This window comes from Manis pentadactyla, chromosome 1 (genome assembly GCF_030020395.1).
Source record: "Manis pentadactyla isolate mManPen7 chromosome 1, mManPen7.hap1, whole genome shotgun sequence".
Taxonomy (NCBI): Eukaryota; Metazoa; Chordata; class Mammalia; order Pholidota; family Manidae; genus Manis; species Manis pentadactyla.
The window spans coordinates 205848347-205866874 of record NC_080019.1 but is presented as its reverse complement, the minus strand read 5'-3'; the positions used below and the strand labels follow the sequence as shown (position 1 = coordinate 205866874).

The 18528-nt window shown below is 49.0% G+C and overlaps 2 protein-coding genes across 13 annotated transcripts in view; one reads left to right on the top strand and one right to left on the bottom strand.

Annotated features, from left to right (window-relative positions):
* Positions 1-12149, top strand: part of TATDN2 (TatD DNase domain containing 2) — a 55158-nt gene extending 43009 nt beyond the window's left edge. For 3 of the 11 annotated variants that reach the window (XM_057506686.1, XM_036923456.2, XM_057506702.1), the window contains 2 exons: positions 32-8800; positions 9447-12149. In XM_057506686.1, the coding sequence (XP_057362669.1) occupies positions 32-172 (141 nt within the window). In that variant the 3' untranslated portion in view covers positions 173-8800; positions 9447-12149. The remainder of the gene's footprint in view (positions 1-31; positions 8801-9446) is intronic. The other 8 variants (XM_057506698.1, XM_057506680.1, XM_057506672.1 and 5 more) reach the window with 8 other exon arrangements.
* GHRL (ghrelin and obestatin prepropeptide) lies at positions 6089-10440 on the bottom strand. 2 transcript variants are annotated; one of them, XM_036923458.2, is made up of 4 exons: positions 10302-10440; positions 9974-10090; positions 6993-7101; positions 6089-6243 (listed from the first exon to the last, which is right to left on the bottom strand). In XM_036923458.2, the coding sequence occupies exons 1-4, from the start codon at positions 10407-10409 to the stop codon at positions 6224-6226; spliced, it is 354 nt and encodes a 117-aa protein (XP_036779353.1). In that variant the 5' UTR covers positions 10410-10440; the 3' UTR covers positions 6089-6223. The 2 variants fall into 2 exon arrangements, with proteins under 2 accessions (XP_036779353.1, XP_036779354.1); XM_036923459.2 differs by having other exon boundaries at positions 9974-10087.
* Positions 12150-18528: the final 6379 nt, after the last annotated feature.

Sequence of the window (18528 nt, the reverse complement as noted above, 5' to 3'; positions counted from 1 at the left end):
AGCGATGTTCTGAATGCTTAATGTCTTTCAGGTTCCCAAAAGCCTCTGCCAGTATGCCCACCCAGGTCTGGCCTTGCATACAGTTCGAGAGATTGCCAGGGTCAAAGATCTGCCGCTCTCACGCACCTTGGCCATCTTGCGTGAGAACACCAATCGCCTCTACAACCTTTAAGCTGAGAGAGTGCAGTCAGGAGTTACCCAGAAAAGGTCGTAAAAATCACATTATGTTTTTGAAAATCCGGACAAAAATGTTTTTGCTGCATTTTCTTAATGTAGAGAATGTTGTAAACATAGGCATGCATTAAAGCTGATCTGTCATGAGGAGACTTCATTTGGAACCTTCTTCCTTTTCTCTTCCCAACCCTCCAGGAAAACCAGTGGCCTGACAGAAGACAGGCTGGGTTTGAACTCCACGTGTATGTCCCAGGTCAGCGCTGTTTTCGGAGAGCCCATAGGAATGGAGAAAACGCAAACAGGATATTTTTCTTGAAACCTTGTCATAAGGCTTCTGCTGCTGGCTGGTGGGCAGGATCCGGCTGGGGTCAGAGGAGTGGGATGAAGGGTTGGGGTTTGCCTCATAGCCATGATGCTCTGGGGCAGTCGGTGATGAAGAGAGGCTCGTACTGGTGCAGCGAGTTTGCAGACCCAGATCCCCATTCTCTGCAGCTTGTTTCTGAGCAGTCTGTGAACAGTTACCCTCCTACTCATCCAGGCACATGTGGGAGTGTAACTTGGTTTTTGGTTCTCAGTTCTAAAAAGGAGCTCATAAGTGGGAGAGCTCCCCTGGGGACCTGCACTGGAGACCTGGCTCAGAGGTTGATTTTTCTGCACCCACTGCAGTCAGCCCGCTTCCTCCCCTGGATTGCTCTGCAACTTGGCCCTCTCTGTTGCTGCGTCACCTCTCCATCTGCACAGGAGGGACCTCAGGTGCCCGTCTCACTGGTTCCACTGCCATCAGTGTGGAGGGGGCACTAGGGCGCTCATTGTCCAGAGGACGTCCTGGCTGGTAGAGATCTGAACAGACTGGAAGACACAAGGAAGAGGCCTTCTTGAGGAAGAGGACCCCAAAGAGGGCGTTTCTGCTCACCGATGTTCATAGGGGTCGGTTTGCAGCGGAAGCTACCTGCTAGTCTGCTGTCAGGTCCCTGCCGCCCTTTGCTCCGTTTTTGCCCCCTTCTGGAATACTGGACCAAAAAACTCCTGTTTTATCCCATATAACAGCCCTCGTGTGTCCCACCCAGGTTGGGAGGTAAACCAATTTAAATATACAAAGCTCTGGTGGGCAGCCCAGCCATGTTTTATTGCCTCTGCAGAAGCTGGCCTGGTGTCTGTAAATCTTTTGGGCCTCTGCCTCTGTCCTTCTCAGTGTTGGAATTGAAAACCTCTCCTTTGACCTTTGAGCAGCCAGGTCATCCAGTTGTGAGCTCTGCTCTGCCCTGCCGGTGCCTTGTAAAGGTGTATTTGTTACAGGCCCTGGAAGGTTACAATGGCTAAGGGTTAAGTATGAGGACACTACACTTTGTCCAGAGGGTCCGTCACCCCAGTCCCCCTCAGTGAAACAGGCCATGCTGAGTCCCCTGCCTGCTTCTTGGAGGACAGGAGCTTATGTTGTAAAGTTCTTCACCTAATGCTGGATTCCTTTAGTGTTTTGAGAAGGTGCGTTTGAGCCTTGTAAGCTAAAAGAGAAGGGACTTACCACTTGCTATCTGTTATTTTCATCTTGCCCTGGTACACAGTTCACTGGCCTGAGAAATAGGCCTCTTTTCACTGTTGACCTTCCATGGATCAGCTGTGTCTGTGCCTCAAATTGCCTATATGGGGAATCCAGGGCCTTGTTCTACTTGGATCATTGGAGGACTGAGTATTTCGGAGTGCTTTGTCGCCCCCCAGTGGACTGCAGCCTGACTTGTCTCCTCAAGCCCTTAAGTCAGTGACTGCCCAAACAGGAAGCCAGCCGGTCCTGCGCTAGAGGATTAGAAGTGGACTGGTGGATGTCTCCCAGCCTCTGCAGTCCCCCTGCCCAGGTAAAGCACAAGGTGCTGTATTCTTTTATCTCTAGGATAGGATTATCATTTCTGTGCTGTTTGCAGTGAAGCATTAGCTGTATGGGCGTGAAAGCTGGAGGGCCATGCCTTGGATTCTGTTTTTGAGTGGCTAACTCGACTGTTCCGTGCTGCCCATCCCTATCCCTCTGTAGCCCATCCCTATACCCCCGACCATGACCATCTCTTTCTGGAAATAAAGTGATGGCTCTTCAGCCAACTCCTATGCTCTCCATGTCTGTGTAGATTTCTCTGAGAGACAACAGTGGTTTGGTGATTGGCCAGGTTTGTGACCTGAGGATCCAAAGTTCTGGAGGCCTTCTCATGTGTACATGAGAACTGTTGGAGTAACGGAATACCGGCTACGTGCCAGGTGTCCTCATGGGAGACGCTGTGTTCAGGCTGGACTGTAACCCCGGGAGGTAGGTGTTTCACTTGTGAAGAGCCTGAGAGATTAAATGTGAAATTAAGCTGGTAATAAGGGCACATGTCACCTTCTCAGCAGCTCTGCCTCTGAGTATCAGCTGTCATCTTACTACCTGGGGACACATATGTTTACTGCTTCCTGGCCTTTGAAACGTACATAGATACCTTCTTTTCTTTCTCTCTCTTCACAGAGCAGTGCAGTAGGAGGAGGAGGGAAAATCAGCCCACGGGGGTGCTGTGGGTGAATCAGTTATTCGTGGGCTTTGGCCTGTGAGCTCTGATGCCCTTGGGGAAACTTTGGAGGAAATTCTTTGACTGCTTGCAGTTAGTCCTGTCATTTTGTGCTAAAGTATTCTTGAACCCAAGTGCACAGCCAGAAGTAAACCTGTAAGGAGCAGGGTCCTGTTCCAGGAATGCTGAACAAATTGGAAATCTGTTGATGCCTCATGTTTGGGATGCATCACTATTTTCAGCATATTCCTTCGCCTCCTTAGCTCCTCCCCAGTCGAACAGTTGACTTGTCCACTCAGAGAGAGTCTGTTTTAGGCCGGAAATCTGCTGTTCTGGGTTCTTGGTGTTTCCACCTTTCTCTCTGTATTGTTTGGGACTAGCGCTAATCATTTACTGCCAGCACTTTAATTTTTGTGTCACCTACCTTTGTAAAAGAAGGGCAAATGGCCACTGAAACACAGAGGAGGGAACACTTCCCAGCAGATGGCAGCAGAGCTGTTGGTCAGTGGCGGCCACCTGCCTGACCACTGTTGACGCTGGCATGTCAGTGATGTTTGCTATTATTCAGAATGAGGCAGCCAGGTGTGGGTCTCCATTCTTCTGTTTGTACAGTCGTAGAGAATTTCTGAGCGCACATGTAAATACATGTGCAACTATACTAATGTACTACTCATGTTATAAAACACAAATAGTTTTTATAAGGATTTTTTTTCCCCACCAAGTATCTTGCCCACCCCAGGCATAAATACACCCACTTCAGGGAATCTTAAGTTAATGGTACTAAGTGATGCATGGAGGAGTAGGTCTCAGAAAGCTGACACAGTGACTGTGTGTGAAATGCTACGTGGTCTCAGTTTACTTTGGTAAATTTTATTTCTGCCAGTTGTGGACTTGAAAATGTCTTCACCTGACTCCAAGTTGGCCAAATGTATTATGAAAGAAAAGGAAAGATAAAAGGATCCTAGGCAATAGGACAGTAATACTGGAGGAGAGGCAGTAGAATATGAAAAGGCCTGGGTCTATGCACCACAGCTCTGGATATGAGTTGGCAGCGTATTTGCTATGTGACCTTGTTTGGTAGGTTGTTATGGAAAGTGATTTAGTTTCTCTGAGCTTCAGTTTTCTCCCTCTTAAGGCTTGTGAAAATTAACTGAAGTCATACTAATTACATGTGAGCATTTAGAACAGGACCTATTGCACAGGAGGCATGTAGTAAACGGGGGCTGTTGGAGTAACGGAATACCGGCTACGTGCCAGGTGTCCTCATGGGAGACGCTGTGTTCAGGCTGGACTGTAACCCTGGGAGGTAGGTGCTTCACTTGTGAAGAGCCTGAGAGATTGAATGTGTTGGTGTGAATCATCCGGCAGGTGTTCAAATGTGGGTCTGAGCCTAAAACCCACAGCTTTGCACCAACCGCTGCTCCCCAGCCCAGGTGTGAGTGTCTAGTCCACAGTGGGGGCTCAACCTCCACTTGAATGAATGACCTAGGCAAGTGGGCGAGCAGGGTTGTGAGTCCTTTGGGAAAGGGAGTGAGTCCTTGTCTGTGGGTCGGGGGGGAAGTGTCAGGTGGCCACTGGCATTCCTCCTAGGGCCTGGCACCCACTCGAGAGCCCAGTCCCTGGCTGCTGTTCCACCGGGTCAGGAGCGGTTTCCTGGGCCACTCTGACCACATGAGGGCCTTGATCCTCACGGGAAGAGGACTGTGGGCATGGTTAGTGATGGTCTGGGTTGCAGCTCTCCTAAATGATGGAGTGGGGGTGTGCCCGTGGTCTGGGACAGTGTGTTGGCCTCCCTCTCAGTGATGGGGGCTGGCTGGCCAGAGGCTGAGGATGGTCACTTCTGTCCACTTTCACTTCCTTTCTCCCCCTTTCCCCCCGCCCCAGTTCACCTGCTCTCCAATACCTTAAATTCCTTTAATGGTGAGTAATACCTTTCAATCTGTGATTATAACTGAGGTTTAGAGGCATACGTTTTCCAAAGCAAGGACTCAGTGAACTCACTGTGTAGACACATAGTCAGGTGTCTGTGGTCCCCTGAGAGATGGAAGAGCATGTGTGTGCTGTCCATTCAAGGATGGGCCTGTCGTCAACAGGGCCAGGACTAGAGAGATGGGGGAAGGTGTGTGAGAGGAAACAGGGCCCCTTTTCATGTTTTCTGTCTTGTGGAGGGTGCCACCTGACCAGGTCTCAGTTGTCATTAGTTACATGAGAGTGGACACCTGACCTCTGCCAGGTGGGCGATCTGGCTGTGCAGTGCACTGCGCGGCCTGCACTGGATCTGGTTGCCTCTAAGCCACTTCAGATAAGCCATTTAAAAGCCTGAGGATCTTGTTAAAATGCAGATCCTGACATATAAGGGCTGGTGGGGCCTGAGATTCTGCATTTGTAAGAGGTTCCCAGACAATGTGACCACGTGCAGGACCCTGGCAAGGGAGGCACTGGGTGTCGGTGTGCCTGCTGAGTATGACCAGTGGTTGTACTGGTGGGCCACGCCTTGAGTGCCAGGTGACCAGAACCATTTACTCAAGATACTTGGCTCCTAGAGCCCTCTGTGAGAGAGGCTTTTCCACAGTGTGGATGTCACCCCGATGTTCCCTGCAGAGGGCTGTCGTGCACACCCCTAACAGGTGCTCGTGCGTCTGGATCAGTAGGTGGCCAGTGCTTATCTTTGGAGCCTCCTTGTTCTTCGCCTTTTTCTCCCCTTAGTGATCCACCCATCCATCATCACCTACTCAGAAATCAGTGTTTATGCTGAAGTGTAAATGGCTAATAAGTGGCATTCCTTCCAGGAAGACTGGAATTAAGTTGTGGAACTTAAGGAGCAAGGCTCAGTTAGCTGGGAGCTGGAGTTGGAAATGTTTTGGAGCACCTCCCTGGTATCAGCAGGGAGCCTTGCCCACCCGAGGCAGAACCTGCTTTGCCCAGCCCTTCAGTAGTGGGTGAGAGGAAGGAGGGCAGTCGTTCCAGCCCTGCCAGCAGTGGCTGAGAGCCATTGTGGGCACCCCACTTACGTAGGATTTCAGCTGCCTGCTTTGGAACTCCCAGCATCCTGTTATCAGGGGCCGGTGGCTCTGATAATGTCAGCTGAAGTCTCTCTGACCAACAGTCTTTGCTTATTGTTGCTAAGCTCTCAGTGCAGCTTGGTGTGCTTAGGAAGCCCTGATATTTAAAGGAACTGTGCATTTCTTTCCTTTCTCTCTTGTCCTTCCCCCGGTAGTCTTACCTGCGTGTGTGAGTTGGTCTGACTTGGTTTTCTAAGAATGCATACCTGTCTGACCACATATGCTTCTCTTCTTTTCCCACTGACCATAGAACAAAAATTTTTTTTCCCAGTGAAATGTGAAATTTTCCCCTTTGGTGAAATTAATTCCCATTTTGAACACTCAGCCTACAGTTTGAACATTTATTCACCTCTTAAGCTAGTACCAGGCAGAGCTGGGAGTTGGTGCAGAAGTAATTTAAAAGCCAGGGGAGTGCCTCTTGAGTTGGAGGACATCAGATAGGCGGGCAGGTTCTGTGGATGATCACTTGGCTGCTGGGACCTCTGAAAAGCAAGAGGTCAAGTCGGAATTCCGCGCCTGCCATCTGACGGGGCTCTCCTGCCGCAGCTGTGCTGCACGTGATGGGCTGCTGTGATGGGGAGTGTGGACCATGTGACAGGGGAAGGTCACCTAAAAGCTGAATCTTGGTTTCCTTATCTGCGCCCTGGGTGTGTGGCTCCCCCGCCTGCCCGAGGTGGGTGGGGTGGAGGGCGATGCCATGTTGGTGAAGAAAGCAGATGTAGTGTGCTTCCAAAGGCAGGAGTTTGCCCCCTTGATCAGGAAAAAGTTGGGTGATTTCTTTTTATAGAGTGAGAGGGGATTCAAAACTAAACCAAAACCCTTTGCTTAACTGGCTGTGGAACCTATTCTGAATGCAGTTGTAGCAGTAATTCCTTTGGTTTGTGAAGTAAAGCTGCGTTGATACCAAATAATTTATACTCTCATAGTGGGTGTTCACTCCATTTTATGGCTAAGGAAATGGGGGTTCATTGGGGCCCCCAAACTAGTTAATGTGGTTGTTGTCAGAACATAGCATGTTCTCAGAATACAAAGACAGCACCCAGCCCCCTTCTGAGCTGCTCACGAATAGCGGGCCAGCCCACCCCATCACAGATATTTGGGAAAGAGGAATTAGAAGCTGTTTTTGAGAGGCAGGAGTCGGGGAAGAAAACTATATCGTGTTGCCTCCTGGGTGGGCTTACTTTTGGGATTCTGAGGAAATTGCATTGACCTGAGCCAAGCAAGGACTTACCATCGACCTCTTCCCAAAGGCTGTCCCGCAGGACCTTCCCCAGGGCCTGGCCGTGTTGGTGGTACTGAGCCCCTGACAGCTTGATTCCAACATCAAAGGGGGTGTTGAACTAGGAGGAGGGGCAGGGAGGACCCAGGAGGGGTCAGAGGCCACCCCCTGCCACCTCTGCCCAAACTCCCCCAGTCCCAAAGGAGGCCCTGGGCTCTTGGGGTCTCAGCACAGGGCGTGGGAGGGAGAAGGGGCTGGGGGCCCAGCAGGTACCACAAAGGGACAGCGCAGCCAGGTAACCCTGCCTTCTCAGGCCCGTTCTGTCTCCCCATCGTAGGAGGCTTACTTGCATTCCCACTCCTTACCTGTAAGGAGGTGGCTGATAAAAGCTGTGGGATCCCCTACTTCAACCCCCCTACCCCGCCTTGCAGTTTTGGAAGGCATAAGGTTGATTGCCAATGGTAGAATTTTGGACTTGGGCAGAAAGATTGGGGTGTGGGGGCACCGGGTGTATACAGCACCACCTGGGTCCTCTCCACACTGCCCCCACTTCCTTCCGTCCCAGGTGGCAGTCTCCTGCATGGCCCTTTGCTTGTTCCATGGAAAATCAGACAGGAAGCTGACCTTTTCCTAGAAAGATGCTCTGGGCCAGGTCCTTTCTTCTTTCCATGATGCCACCTCCTCCCTTCTACAGGGAAGGTGCCCCGTTTGCCCTGCTTTCTTGGCACTGGGCGGGATATCTTATTGGAGCTCAAAGCCTTGGGTAAACATGAAAGAGCTCTGTTTGCGGCCGTGCCACCATTTTCTCCAGTTGAGAGCAGAGACCATCTCTCTGTCTCTGTCCACCCAGTAGCTGCCTTGGCACCTGGCCATGCTGGTCACTGAGATGTCTGAACAAGTCAGTGGGCCTGCTGTCCTCCAGACCAGAGGTGTTATCCCCATTTTCAGGTAAAGCAGCAGAGGCCCAGAGAGGTTAAAAGACCTGCCTCAGGCTGCAGAGGGAGCTGGTGACCAAGGGCTCCTCCGCAGGACTCTGAGCCCACCAGCCCTGGAGCCTCTCCTCAGCTGGGGCTGCCACCGCGCCCAGCATGGGGCCCTCGCCTGGGCTGAAGGCCTCCCTCCGCGTCACATGGAGTCCTCGCTGCCTCCCTCCCAGGGAGGGGCCACTGCTACTCCTATTTTACAGATGAGCAGACATGCTTGGAGGAGTTATTAAAACGACAAATGGCTATTCCCTTTTAAAAATTTACCTTCCGCCATCGTCTCCACTGTGAAGGTGGAGTGAGTTTTAGGGAATTTGGGTCCTCTTCCGTCCCTGTGGCTAATGTGAGGTGGTCACATCACCTGAATAGACTTCTTAGGAACCACATGAGCACCAATCTGGGGACCCGCTGGCTGGTCTAGCACCCTGGAATCAGCAGCGGGGCCATCTGAGGCAGCATGGTGGCCGGAGATCTGTTTCTGGTGACTTGAAAAGGTCCCCCTAGCCTCTTGTCTTTTCTGCTTAGTGGGGGTTGTATAGGGAGGGGAGTGGGTAGGACTTGGTCACAAGTCTTCCAGCTGAAACCTGATTGTAGGAGGAAAATGTTGGGGGAGATGGAGGGGCCCCCAGTGAGTGGGGTGGGACCCTAGGATGGTAGGGGTTTGGGGGGGGCACCAGAGAGTTTGGCAGCCAGGTTTGCAGCCCCACCTCCCAGATGGTGCAGAGGCCGCACGGGCCATTTCTTCCAAGGCCAGCCTTCGCGCAAACTGGAAACTTCAGTTGTCCGAGCTGCGCCTTGTGTTGTCAGCCACAGAAACGTTTTCCCCATCTGGCTGAGGTGAGTACTGGCTGGCTGGGGCCAGCAGTCTCTCTGGGAAAGGTCCCTGGTTGTAGTTGAAGGGTTTGCAGGGATTGACTGGCGGTGTGGGTGGGTGGAGCTTTCCCATGTGTGAGGAGGAAGGGCCTGAGAACCCCTCTAGGCCGGTGAGGTCAGAGCGTGGGCTGGGGAGTCCATCCCTGGGGAGAAGAGGCGGGTGGGTGGGAGGCCGAGGCAGGACACGCCTCGGCTTGTCAGGCCAAAGGGACAAGTGAGAGGCACTCCCAGGCCACTGTGCACTCTGCTTGCCGGGCCAGACACTGGTTGTGAGCTCTGTCTTGTCTCCTCTTCCTTGTCTATAGAGTGAGGGCAGTTAATATCAGCTCTACTTACCTCACAGGTTGTTTGAGAGACCAAATGGTATGTAATGAGGGTAAAACAGTTTATACATGAAATCACAGTACACGGACCCTTGCAATTCAGTAATCACTGTTACTAAGTCCTGCTCCAGAGGAGTTCTGGTTCCACTATGTAGAGGTGTCCAGCCACCAAAACACTCATCAGAACCATTCCCTGAACCACAGCTGGTCTTTACAGAAGGTTCCAAGGATGGTGCCTATAAAATCCTTTACCACCTCCCTTGCCTAATCCTTCATTTCTCTCTCAGCTTTTCCTGTCCTGTGCACGATTTGTCATCCCAAACAAGCCTGCTGGCCCCGTTGTCATCTACAGATGGGGCCCGGTGAGTGCCAGCTGCTAGGGCTGTGCCAGCAGGAGCTCGCCTGGCCAGGGGCCAGCTCGGTGCACTCCAGCCCCAGGTGAGGGCTGAGCCAACCAGAAAGTGTTCTGCAGGGAAACACCTTCCGTCTGTGTGACCAGCTGTTTCTTCCTGTCTCTTGGCACCATATTTGCTGGGTCCCCTTTGAAATCGCCTGGGCCTGCTAGCACCCCTCCCTCCTGGGCTCACAGCTCCTTGTACCCCGTTCTGTAGTAGAAAAGTAGCTTTTCATAGAGGATTGCCTCTTGATGTGCAAAGACCTCATGGAGCCCAGTGCACAGTCAACTATTCTTGTGCTATTTTATGTTTCTTGGATAGCTGATAAGTGGGTCCCTGTTCATAGCCGTCTCTCCTTACCCTCCCCACTTCCTCATCCCCTCTACTGCCACAAAAACATAAACTGCCAAGGAGCCCACCCGCATTTCCAGCTCATCCTCTGCTCCATCCGCCTGACGTCCGTCTTCTGGGAGGAACCAGCTTTCTAGAGCTCGGGGCTGCAGTTTGGCTGGCGGCTTCTTGGACTCCTTTCTCTGCTGAAAAGAGGGGGTGTTCTCTTTAGGGCCCTAAGCTTCCACATGCTTCCAGAACCAGAGTGAGGTATAAGCCCATGGTCAGACACAAAGTCCTTTAGCTCTGGGAGAAGGCTGAAGCCCAGAGAGGGTGTACGGCCCAGCACACTCAGCCGGCTGCCACGTGGCAAGGTTGGCAATGAGATGCCCCGGGCTTTGTGGGGAGATGTCTCACCTGCACTTTCTGGTGTTCGGGGCTCAGGAAGCTGGAGCCTGCCATGGCCAAGTCCACCCAGAGCACGCTGAGGAGCAGCAGGCTGCAGATGGTCCCCAGGGAGGGCATGGCTCAGCTGGGTGGGGACAGATGGGCCTGGAGGAGAGAGGGGTCTCCAGGCAGCATGCCCTCCCCTCCCCGTGCCTCAGAATGCACTTGAGTAGGAGCCCAGCAGACAGCATGAGGGGATCCACCCTGGGGTTGTGATGACTGCCGAGTGGAGAGGCTCTTCCCACCCCTGCAAGAGGGGCTCTCTGCCTGCCTCCCTGAGGGAGGAGGGAATGGAAGGACATGCGTGCTCTTTTCCAAGGCTGTGCATTCAGGGCAGAGTGCCTGATAGTGGGACTCCCCATGTCCTTCTGTGCCAAGGAGCTTGTGCCAAGTTTCTTAAGGGGTGATGAAGGCGAACCAGCATGTTCCCCAGTCACCTGGGGAGATTGTGTCTCTGAGCAGCCAGGCTGCCCCAGGTTGTGTAGCCTTCCCTTCTGAGCAAAGGGCCTGTGGATGGCCAGTGGCCACAGTGTTAAACTCGTAAAGACCCTCCCCCCACCCCAATAGTCCAGACAGCAGACCTACCTGGGACTCCTGGTGTAGGTGGTGCCTGGTGGCTGCCTGGGCCTTATATAGGAAGCCTTGTGTTTGTTTTAAACCAGCAACCCCATCTCAGGGCAGCCTAGCTTCCGGGGGCTGATTTACATTCCTTGGGAACTAAAAATGCTCATGTCCTCTGGGTAGAAATCAACAGTGGAGGTCAAAAGTCCTGAGAGATTGCTGGGTTGGCATGGGGAGGCGCATCTGCTCAGCTGTCCCCAGGTGGGCATGGTCCTGGTGCAGGTGGGAGGCAGGGGAGAGGCTTGGGGGTCCTTTGCTGCTCTGTGACCTTGGCGTACGCCCCTTCCTGACCTTCCCTTCCTCCCTGGGTAGGATGCAGTTATTGTCCCTAGATCGCCAAGGGCTTGTCCAGCCCTGGCACATGCTGTTCCCTGACTGATGCTGCTCTGGCCCCCACAGACCTCTGGGGCACCTGGGGAGATTGTGTCTCCCAGCTGAGGTGATGTTCACGCCTCCTCAGTAAGGGAGACCCCATTGGATAGTGAGACTGCTGGCTGCACAGTGCCGAGCCACCCTCTCCAGGGAGCAGCTGTAGGGTCACTGCAAACAGTGGCCAAACTTCAGTCATTTCTTCTGGCTGGTGTATGGTAACTCTGCTTGGCTTGATGTTTCTTAATGTTCTGGCATGTCCCCTTCCCCCAGCCAGGTTCTCAGAGGGAACAGACAGGACCTGAGACAGAAGAGCTGTGACTGAGGACTGGTTCAGGTAATTACGGTGATTGGCTTTAGGCACAGCGCTAAAAATCCTGTGTGCCTCCCACGCTTCTCAGAGTGCCTTTGAGGATTAAGTGAGGGGATAGGTGTGAAAATCCTTTATATAAACCTGTAAAGTATCATGCAGAAGACAATTTGTTTTTACTGAAGTATCACTGATATGCAATTTTACATTGGTTTTATGTATACAACAGTGGTTCACCACTTACCCGTATTATTAAATCCTCCCCCCCACTAGTGTGGTTACTATCTGTCAACATAGGATGATGTTACAGAATCATCGGCTGTACTCTCCATGCTGCACTACTGTCCCTGTGACCAACTTATGATTGTGAATTGTTGTGCCTCTTTATCCCCCTTACCCACCCCAACCCACCCACCCTGGTAACCACGTCACTTCTCAGTATCTGAGTCTACTGCTGTTTTATTCATTCTGCTTTGCTTTGTTGTTATACTCCACAAATAAATGAAATCACATTTGTCTTTCTCCGCCTGCCTTATTTCACTGAGTGCAATACCTTTTAGATCCATGTTGTTGCAAATGGCAGGATTTATTTACCTCTTATGGCTGAATAACATTCCATCGTGTATATGAACCACATCTTTATCCATTCATCTACTGATGGACACTTAGGTTGCTTCCATATCTTGGCTATTGTAAATAGTGCAGTGATGAACAGGGAGGGGTACATATATCTTCTCAAATCAGGGATTTTGTTTTTCTTTGGGTAAATTCCTAGAAGTGGAATTAGTGGGTCAAATGGTATTTGTTTTTAGTTTTTGAGGAACCTCCATACTGCCTTTTACAGTGGCTGCACCAATTGACATGCCCACCAACAGTGCAGGGGGGTTCCAGTTTTTCCACATCCTCGCCAACATTTGTTGTTTCTTGTCTTTTGGATGGTACCCATTCTAACTGGTGTGAGGTGACATCTCATTGTGGTTTTGATTTACATTTTCCTGATGACTAGCGACATGGAGCAACAACTAGGTGTTGCACTAGGTGGAAAGACCTTGCGAATACATGCCATGGTTGCATGTTCTTGCATAAAAAGTTGATCAACAGTCCTGGGGGATTCCTTACCTGTCTGGAGTGCTTCATCTAATTGGACGCCAAGGCAGTGACTCCTAAGGGCTGAGTGAGTTGTCTACACGGACATTCTAGCATTTCAGAGGGCACTCCCTTGGGGCTGGGGCTCAGGGTTGGGAGGTTGGGAAGGGCTCCATGACAAGAGGCAGATGGTAGAGCTGGAGCAGGACTTTGGATGGAGGGTGTTGCTGCAAGCAGGGTGGTGCATGCGAAGGTGAGCAGAAGGCACGGGAGTAGAATGCTGGGGTGCCTTGGAGGAAGGTAAAATGGGGAGGTTGTAATGAAAGGCCTGGAAGGCGGTTCTGGGTCAGGTTCTGCACAGCCTTGAAAGCTGGTAGCCCAAGGAGTTTGAGCCTCATATGTAGAAGGGGGGCCCTGAAGGTTATTGAACAGAGGAGGGACAGAGCTGCAGAATAATGGAGGAGGTGGAAGCTTTTTATTTCATTGGAAGAAAAACTGAAGGGCAGAAGAGCCACAGTTTTCCTAAAGCCACACAGCCTTCAGTGGCACTCCTGGGACCCCACTCAGGTTCCTGACTAGAGTACAGTGCTCTCTGATGCACATCCTGCTTCCGCAGTGGACAGGTTTCCCAGGAAAATCACTCTGCTCTGAGCAGGATGGGACGGGCAGGACACTGAGGTGGAAGACAGCTGATCATCAACTGACCACCTGACTCACGGATTGGCTTCAGGGCTGTTGACTTGTGTAGAGACTCCAGGGCCAGTGGAGGCCCAGGAGGGCCTGCACTGCACCCCTCACACGTGGGGGACTAAGTACCTCCCGCTGGAAAACATCTTGCCCTCAGCCTGCTGTGGGGGCTAGAATTCCTCCTTCAGTCCAGCAGAATGTAGGCATGTCCCCTGGAGGCCTTCACTCTTGTGGGCCACCTGAGCTTAGACCTCTTGGCCCTGGTGCCCAGAAGGGCAGAAGGGGAGAAGGGTGGGGAGAAATCTGTAGGCTTCAGAGTAGACCTAGAGCTTTTTCAGAACTACTGCTGGTCAAAGAAACAGAAAACCAGCTTCAAAACCCCAGCTATGGTGACCAGGCACCTACTCAGTCATGAAGCGTCCACTTAATTTTGACCCTGGAGGCCTCTGGAGGCAGGAGCTCCAGTGTTGATCTTAGATACCACCACCAGCGAGCAAGCACCCACGCCGCTCTGTTATCTGTGGGAAGACAGGTCGCCTGCTAGTTGGGACACACCCTCACCACATACCAGAGTCGAGGCTGGTTGGTGGGAGGGGAGATCTGATGGACGTCAGAGCCACTGAGGGAGGAGCATGGTGACACCCGGAGAGCACCTGACTGCCACTTGGACTAGTGGAAGCAGGGGTGATGTGGGGACACACACAAACCTGAACAAGACAAATTTGGAAGAAGGCTGTGACTTGGGAAGGGACTGACTGTTCTCCTTGCTCACTGTCCTCTTTTTAAAAAAAAATTTTTTTTAAAGCTTGAGGTGTGTACAATAAAATGCACAAATCTTAGTGTGGTGCTTGGTGAAATATGATGTGTATATTCGTTCCTGTAACCATAGCCCAGCTTAAGATAGCAAGCTTTGTCACTCATTTTTTTCCCCCGTCACCTATTTCACCCATCTCTCTACCCGCCTCCCCTATGGCAACCACCAGTCTGTTCTCTATGCTTGTGATCTATTTCTATTTATTTTTTTTAGATTCTGCATACTGTGAAAACAGTATTTATTTTTCTCTTATTTCACTTAACATAATACCCTCTAGGTCCATTCATGTTGTCTCACGGATGGCAAGACCATTCTTTTTTGTAGCTGATATTCCATTATGTGTATGTATCACATCATCTTTATCCATTCATCTGTTCATGGACATTTAAGTTTCTTCCATAGCTTGGCTATTGTAAATAATCCTGCAGTAGACATAGGAGTGTGTATATCTTTTCAAATTAGTGATTTTTTTTCCTTGGGGTAAATCCCCATAAGTAGAACTGTTGGATGTTATGGTATTTCTATTAGTTTTCAGAAACTGCCATATGGCTTTCCACAGTGGCTGCACCAATTCACAATGCCACCAGCAGTGTACGAGGGCTCCCTTTTCTCTGCATCCTCACCAGTACTTAGTTCTTCTCTTGTTGATTTATCCATTCTGACTGGTGTGAGGTGATACCTCATTGTGGTTTTGATCAGCATTTCCCTGATGATTAGTGAGGTTGAGCATATTTTTGGGTGTCTGTTGGCCATCTGTATGTCTTCTTGGGGAAAAATGTCTATTCAGGTCCTCTACCTATTTTTTAATTGGATTATTTTTTTATGAGTTCCTGTATTTTGGATGATGAGCCCCTTATCAGATACATTGTTTGCAAGTATATTCTCCCTGACTGTAGGTTGCCTTTTCATTTTGCTGATGGTGTCCTTTGCTCTGCAGAAGTTTTTTAGTTTGGTGTGGTCCCACTTGTTTATTCTTGCTTTTTGTTTCCCTTGCCCAGGGAGATGTATCCAGAAAAAATTAATAGTGCTGATGTTCAAGAGTGTAGTGCCTATGTTTTCTTGTAGGAGTTTTAGGGTTGGGTCTAATATTTAGGTCTTTAATCCATTTTGAGTTTATTTTTATGTATGGTGTAAGAGAGTGGTCCAGTCTTCCCAGCAGCATTTATTGAAGAAACTTTACCCCATTGTATATTCTTGCCTCCTTTGTCATACATTAATTGAGCACACAGGCATAGGTTTATTTCTGGACTCTCAATTTGTCCCATTGGTCTATGGGTCTGCTCCTTTGTCAGCACCATACTGTTTTGATTATTGTAGCTTTGTAGTATAGTTTGAAACCAGGGAGCATGATACCCCCAGCTTTGTTCATATTTCTTAAGATTGTTTGGCTATTCAGGGTTTTGTGGTTCCATAAAAATTTTTAGAATTACATGCTTCAGTTCAGTGAAAAATGCCATTGGTGTTTTGATGGGGATTACACTCAATCTGCAGATGGATTTGGGCAGAACTGTCCTCATTCCTTTTACGTACGGATAACACCAAGGCTACTTCAGCATCTTCCTGTTCTGTATCCTTCTCAGAGCCTATTGGGTGCTCTGTGTATGCTTCCTCTGGGTTGCCTGCCAGTTAGTGATTTCCTTCCCACGGTGGGGCCTTTGAGGGCCTTCCTTACTGCATGGATGAGAAACACTCATCTGTGAATTACCTGCTGTGTGTAAATGGCGTCGGGGAACAGGTTAGATACTTTGGCATCTGAGAACAGATACTTTGTCCACTATAATTTCATTTATACTGGTAATAAGTTGGCTTACCAAGCACTTTTAAAAGTCTGAATGGGGCAGATTCTGGGGTTGTAGAAGTTTTATTTTTTGAGATAGATCTTTCTGGTAGAGGTTCTTTTTCTTCCTAGTTCTGACTTTCATAACTCTTAGGTCAGCATTGCTATATATCATGCCTCGAATAACAGCCTCATATGTAATTTTAAATTTGCTATAAATCACATTAAAATATGCCAACATAGATGAAATCACTTTAATAATATACTCTTTACAGTCTAATATATCCAAAACATTATTCGTTTGACATGTAACCAATGTAAACATGATTACTAGGACACTTGACATTGGTGTTCATTTTACTAAGTCTTCACAATTGGACTGTTTTATTTTTACAGCACATTTTAATTCAGAGTAGCCACATTTCTGGTGCTTAAATAGGCGCCTGTGGCTCGTGGCTATTGCAGCAGATGGGGTAGTTCTGGGTCGCTCATGGGGGCACTCTTAAAACTTCCTTAACCTTAGCCATGTGCTCTCTCAGTCCCTCCGGCTGTTGAAACCAAGCCTCTCCCACTGGGCTTCCTGTTCTGCCATTGTGGGGCTGTAGCCCCAGCAATTTCTTTCTTTCCCACCTTCAGTCTTCCTCTCAACAGCTTCTGCCTTCAGCCTTCAAACTACCCAGGTTTCTAATCCTCTAGTCCTGCCTGGATCCTGCCCTCCCCTCATGCTCCCATCTCCAGGCAGGATTTCCCTTCCCTTCCCTTCCCTTCCATCCCTTTCTCACTGTGCCGGCCCCTGAGAACACGATAGATTGACTGCCATCTCCACCATGGTCCTGGACCTGTTCTCTGACTTGCTGGTAGTGCAGCCTAAGTCTCGGGACCACTAAGAGCCAGAGGCCTTCAAGGTGAGGCCTTGGAGGGCCATCTAAACTCACTGCTGGGTGCAGCCTTGGGCTGGGCCGCACTGGATTCGTGGGAAGCTTGTAAGAACGCCGATTTAAAATGCCTCATTCTGATACTGATTCAGTAGATTGGGAAGGGGGTCCCAGAACCTGTATTTTAACGAGTACCTCAGGCAGATACTTTCTGAGTATAAAATTATACTTGGCTTCCAGCAGAAAATTTGGCCATGACTGTAAGGAAAAGATACAGTCTCTCCCTCAACATATATTTTAACTCCTTATTCTGGAAAATTTCAAACATACAAAAATGGTAGAGGAATATAAAGAGACTTGCAGCGCTCATCACCAGCTCCAGTTGTGCCACAGCTTCATCTATTTATCCTCCATGCTGTTACTTTTGGGGGGAATATTTTAAAAGTAAATCCCAGTGATCCTTAAAAAGTTCAGTATGCATCTTACCAGGTAGAATACCTAGTTGGTTTGTTTGAATCAGGGTCCAAAGCCCACCTCTGGTTGATTATCCTCTAAGTCTCTCAGTCTGCAACAGGCCCCCACCTGCTGCTGCTCTCTTCTGTCCAAGTCATTTATTTTAAAAACAGGTTATTTGTCCTGTACAATTTTCCACATGCTGGATTTTGCTGGTCACTTCCTGTGGTATTGTTTAATTGACCCTCTCGTTCCCATGCTTTCTGTAAACTGGTAGTTTTGTTCAGATTCAACTTTTACTTTTGACCAGAAAACTTCATTGTTACTGTTGTGTATTTATTCCCACATTCCAAATTACAAGTTGTACAGTGTCTGATGGCCCCACTTTTACTGATGATTGAAGAATAAGGTGTAGATGTGGGTTCAAGTGTTGATCCTATTCAGTTTAAAGTTCCCTGTTAACTTAATGGACTTACTTGCCATCGGTAATTGTCTTTGTCCATTATTAGGTAGTACACATGGTGATACTCTATTCTGTTGTTCCTTTCTACTCTATTAGCATTTTTTCACTCAGTTTTTTACTTACCTTGGCATATATGGCTTGTACAGTATGGGAAAGGCAAGATAAATACGTGATTTTTTTCTATTGACCAATTTTCAAAATAGGGTTGATGTCTTAGCAACTTCTAAAGTTTTTTTCTATCAGGAACTCATGGATGTTTAATGTAAGTGTTTTTATCAGTTATAGTCATTACTCTTTTAGATGCCTCCACATGTAATGAGTTGATTGCTATGGGCTACTAACACAACCCCATAGTTTTTAATCACTTCTTTGTTTTCTATCTCAGTAAGAAACCTTAGGCTTATCTTGTACGTGTCCTTCCTGACCTGAAATCAAGCATTTTCCTAAGAAGTCTTGGTTTTGTTTAGTGGAAAATAGTTTTGACACCCCACAATCTGGCCTAACTTGCTCTCAGGCCTTTTTAGAGATTAGAAAAATAAGTCATGATTTCATACTTTTTTTCAAATAAAATTAAGGTCACTGTTTTCGCTTCTTGAGTTTCATACTTATATTTCTTTACTTTATCTTGGTTTCTGGTTACATTAACAAAATTTGCCTTTATCTCATCGTATCTTACAATAGCAACATCATACTTTCAAAATAAAGGTATTAGAATTACTAACAATAAAACTACTAAATGTAG